Source organism: Drosophila melanogaster, chromosome 2L, assembly GCF_000001215.4.
Source record: "Drosophila melanogaster chromosome 2L".
Taxonomy (NCBI): domain Eukaryota; kingdom Metazoa; phylum Arthropoda; class Insecta; order Diptera; family Drosophilidae; genus Drosophila; species Drosophila melanogaster.
In genome coordinates, this window is record NT_033779.5 from 14712125 (window position 1) to 14716767 (window position 4643).

At 39.3% G+C, this 4643-nt stretch overlaps 2 protein-coding genes across 5 annotated transcripts; both read left to right on the forward strand.

Moving 5' to 3' along the window:
- The first annotated feature begins 346 nt into the window (after positions 1-346).
- Positions 347-1174, forward strand: CG15282 (uncharacterized protein). Of its 3 annotated transcripts, NM_001299010.1 has the most exons (3): positions 347-462; positions 519-629; positions 701-994. In NM_001299010.1, exons 2-3 carry the CDS (start codon positions 618-620, stop codon positions 926-928), a joined length of 240 nt encoding a protein of 79 aa, NP_001285939.1. In that variant the 5' UTR covers positions 347-462; positions 519-617; the 3' UTR covers positions 929-994. The 3 variants fall into 3 exon arrangements, with proteins under 3 accessions (NP_001285939.1, NP_609716.2, NP_001188811.1); NM_135872.4 differs by lacking the exon at positions 347-462 and having other exon boundaries at positions 541-629; positions 701-1174; NM_001201882.1 differs by lacking the exon at positions 347-462 and having other exon boundaries at positions 541-629.
- Positions 1175-1625: 451 nt separating this feature from the next.
- CG34165 (uncharacterized protein) lies at positions 1626-2402 on the forward strand. 2 transcript variants are annotated; one of them, NM_001299011.1, is made up of 2 exons: positions 1626-1716; positions 1808-2402. In NM_001299011.1, exons 1-2 carry the CDS (start codon positions 1705-1707, stop codon positions 2093-2095), a joined length of 300 nt encoding a protein of 99 aa, NP_001285940.1. In that variant the 5' UTR covers positions 1626-1704; the 3' UTR covers positions 2096-2402. The 2 variants fall into 2 exon arrangements, with proteins under 2 accessions (NP_001285940.1, NP_001097161.1); NM_001103691.3 differs by having other exon boundaries at positions 1808-2231.
- Positions 2403-4643: the final 2241 nt, after the last annotated feature.

The following is a 4643-nucleotide window of genomic DNA, read 5'->3' on the forward strand; positions in this document are numbered from 1 at the left end:
AAATGTGGCAATTGGAAGGGGTGATTTGTTCAAATGTCCAGCTCAGTAAGATTCAATAATTATATATACACGTAACACATTAATGTGATTCTATGGTAAACATTAGAGTAAGGAAGCAAATTTGTTTTGAGAACCCCAGAAACAAAGGCATCATCAACAACGTCAAGTAGCATCAACAACGTCTAGTTTGGGTTCAATATATTGATTCTTGGAAACGTGCCTCTAGAAACTGAATAGCTTAGTCATAAATTCAGTAAAAATACTATTTAAATATAAATTGGCAAACTATTAAAATTCATATCAAAAGCCACGCACCTGGCGCCTGTTCCCCTAAAAAAAAATGGAAACCGGTCAATAACCACAACAAATTCAAAACCGGATTGGAAGAGAAACGCTGGTCACCTGTGAGGAAAGCCCCCACGTCTGGTCCAGTGTCTGGGACAAGTTTTTATTTCAGTGCGGGTAAAGAACCTCCGAAATTCAAACATTATATGAATTCAAAAAAATCGTATAAATAGAGAAAGACGTGACAGAAAGGGCACAGTATCGAGTGCAACATCGAAGCATCCTCATCTTCTGGGATATTAGTACAAATTGAATTCATTTTCAAATTCAATATGAAATTCTTGGTAAGTTTGGCCACCAGAGCTACACCTCGCAGGGATTAAGGACTTTATAAAAATAATAAACGGCCATTCAGGTGATCGTTTTTGTGGCCCTTATCGCCGTTGCTTCCGCGCTTCCTCAATTCGGATATGGAGGATTCGGTGGATTCGGAGGATTCGGTGGCCAACAGCAGCAGCAAGAAGGATTCGGCGGTTTCGGAGGCTTCGGAGAACAGCAACAGCAGCAGGAAAGCTTCGGTGGATTCGGCGGATTTGGAGGAATCGAGCAGCAGCAGCAGCAGCAACAAGGAGGCTTCTTCTAAGGCTGTTACTTTAGTTCCTCGACTAAAAATTAAAATAAATTATTTGAACGTATTAGTATAACAAACACAAAACAGTTTTTGTTTTTAAATACTCATTTACATGTTTTGACAATGGCTTATTGTAGGCCTTTAGATCGACAGAGATTTTATTAATGAGTAACCTTCATTTATTTCGCTTGCTTATAAATACGTTTGGGTTTATTTTTTTGGACATAAGCAACATCAAGAAAAATGAATTATTAAATTAAATTAAAAATTTGTGTTTCAACATAAAAAATTGTTTTTATTTAGCTAATCGAAAATCACTTAATGGGTTAATGACATTTTTGTGCTATAACAACATTAATTGCAAACACTTGAATAATTCGCAAATGATGTTGGCATAAAAACCAAAGGCAGATACTGACTCATGCAAAATTGTGAAATAACCAAATGTTCTGACAGCAATAATTTAACAAAAAACCTAATTTGATTAGCGAAGAGCATACGCCAAGAAGAGCTGATTGCAAACCTGTATTTTTAGTGGGCCCGTCAACCCCAGATACTTGAACGTTTTCAACAACAGAAAAAATCCCCTATAAACACAAACGTTCACAATGATTTGAACAGGGAAGTCCGAGCGGCGATCGCACCGTGCTCAACCAGTTTTGAATGGGCATAAAGCCTAACAAAAATTCAGATAAATACTCATAGCCAGCAGCCGAAACTCAAACAGTTGATTTTAGCATTCCGGTGAAATAAGATTGTTCGCTTGAGGAATATTTTCAATATTCAACATGAAATTCACGGTATTTTTCGCTAAAAATTGGCTAATATAGACATCTACGTTATTTTTTAGTTGAAACTAAATGTATTGTACTGTATGTATTATTTTTTTAGATAATCGTTTTTGTTGCGCTCCTCGCCTTTGCATCGGCCCAGTTCGGTCCGTTTGGTCAAATTATTAGGGGTATTGAACGATTTGAAGGTGGTCTGCAACAACAACAGCAGCAGCAGCAAAGCGGCTTTGGCGGTGGTCAGCAGCAGCAACAGCAGGAGGAGGGTGTCATCTTCAGAGGTCCTTTCGGCGGCGGAGTGGAGTTCTTCCAGGAGCAACAGCAGCAGCAGCAAGGCGGTGGAGGTCAGCAGCAACAGCAGCAGGAGAACCTATTTAACTTCTTCGGCTAAAGCTCCTTAGTGAGGGAAACTAGACATAGACTGACCACTATCTATAGAACTCAAAAGCAAGCCATTAACTAAAGCCATGATCGTAGAGATAAACACACGATAAATAAATATTTTTAAAAACACACAATTATAAACCAAGACATAATAATGCTTTTCTATAATCCTAGTTTAAATATTTAATACTAGTTCATGCAAAACCAAGCTAATTTTAGTTTAATAAAGCAATAACGCTTTGTCATATAAAATTACACGAAATCAAATACAAACAATTTGTTTACGAGGCCAAGGAGCAGACAATTTGCCTGCTATTTGGATGTGAATTCAGCAATGACTTCGTGTTTTGTGTCAAAATCGCGATGATGGCCATGGCCAATTGTTATGGCCAAAGTTTTAAGCCAAAAATCGCAAAACTCTAATGAGTGCTATCGTTGAAATCAGAGGAGAGCAAGTGGGTGTGGAAGGGTCGGTGGCATTTTTGGTTCCTTTATCCGAAAGCACCGAAACACCATCAAAGTCATTAAGCGGAAAACCCTTTTGGCTTCTTTTCCACGCATTTTCATTTCGCCTTGTAATGACTTCATCCCGGCTTCAGAGTCTTTGGGGTTTTGGTTCTGGTTTTGTTATTGGAGACAATTTCGAAGCCATCCTGTAGTTGCCTGTCTGACAAAACAACGCCAGTCAGCTATACAGCCAGCGCCATCCACCAAGAAAGCCAAGAGCACCAACACTCGTAACTACAAAACAACTTTTTAATTGCAATTAAATACGTAACAAGTTTTTAGTTGTAAGTGCGACTACGGAGCACACAGGGAACTTAGCCGTGGCAATAGTGCCCATTGGTGCCGGAATATTGTTGTTGTGGGTTACCCTTATCTATCCTTTGCTATCTGCTGAATATATATACAAAGATATATATATATATAGATATATATACTATATACGTATCTATGAGATTGCCATTGCAGTGTTTGCCTCACTCGCACTCTGTGTGTATTGCAAAATTGAGTTGTGCGCTTTGGGGTTTTAATTGTTAATTGTTGGCTCAGCGGGCAGCGCTTTTGACGTCGTTGATGACAGTCGACTGTGGGGCCAGAACGATGTGGATTGGGTCGTAAGAAAATCGCACTTTGGGGATTATATTGAAGTCGGTGGAGAGTGGAAAGTGGGAAGAGGAAAGTGGAGAAAGATAAAAGATTCTGGGCCCAATCCTCTGCGAGGAGGCGGAAGAAAAGGATGTTGCGGATTAGGGAATTAAATTGAAACCCCTAATGATTTTCGGGTTATGCGGGGAAACACACATTTTGCGGGAACTTTTAATCAAATCATCAAGTTCATCGAGGCATACGCATGCAATCATTACCCGAACGGCTTTATGACTGAACAATTAAGAAGAAAAGGTTGAAAACTGCTGGTAAATTTGCTTAATAAATTACTGGGAAAGTCCGATTTGAAAATAGTTTAGCTAAAGCATTGCACTCTGATAGACGCAATATTGTAATTTTTTTATATGTTCGTAAAGATTTATTTGATTCTCTTTAGATGCAATCGGTAATCGTATTATGTCCGTGGAAAGTGAAGTATATTGGACATTAGCATTTTCCATACATTGTTAATATTTGATATGCCATTTAATTTGAATGCAAATTAAAATTTGATGGGGCCACTGATGTTGTCGCTTACCCACTTACCTTTTGCATCTAATGGATCTTTATGTGCACCCACTTGGGCAGCGGTTAAGTAATTCGCCCGGAGTCATTTTGTGAGGCCAAAGCTGTGCCAGTAACCTCTAAGTGTCTGTTTTTCTTCACCTGTACCGGGATTCGGTATTCCTTGACTCACTAATTTGGCCGCAATTTACATAAAGGACGCGCGGCCCCAAATGTTGTTAGCCATGGTAATATTCCGTTTCTTCGTCGTTATTTTGTTGTGTATTTTTTGAAGCACCCGCCGAAAAAGAAAGCGTAATTTCTTTTGCCATTCAACTTGATTAAATTAGAGTAAAGGGAGCAAGGCATAGCGACTGTGTACTAATGAGAGGCAGCTGCAGTTTAGTGCCCGTCCGAGAATATTATCCAACTTCCCAGGACTCCAACGCCATCTCTACTCTCCAAACAGTGACAGATGTATGACTTGGCATTTATAGTTTTGAGCCGCAATTTTCAGTGATTTATTTATGCATGAAATGCAAACAAAATCTGAATAATTACCAACAAAAGCTAACTGAACTGACAGTTAGACAGCCAGCCCAAACAAAGCAAGAAATGCGATACGAACCAAAGCGGCGGCACCGACTATGTGCGCTAAGGATAGACAGGACTACAGGCAGCGACTCTTGAGCTGTCAGAAGGCATCTGTGTGGGAATATTATAATATTTGCAATCTGCAAAATGCTACTTTCCCCATATTCATATGACGAGAAATGAGCGGGCTCAGACAACAAAGCGGCACCAGTGACATGCTCAAGTATGACGGAAGCTGCAGGTCTTTGTTTTGACCATTAAAAGTACTTGATGTGCTTAAAAACGTTTGCAAAAATAACTATTATATT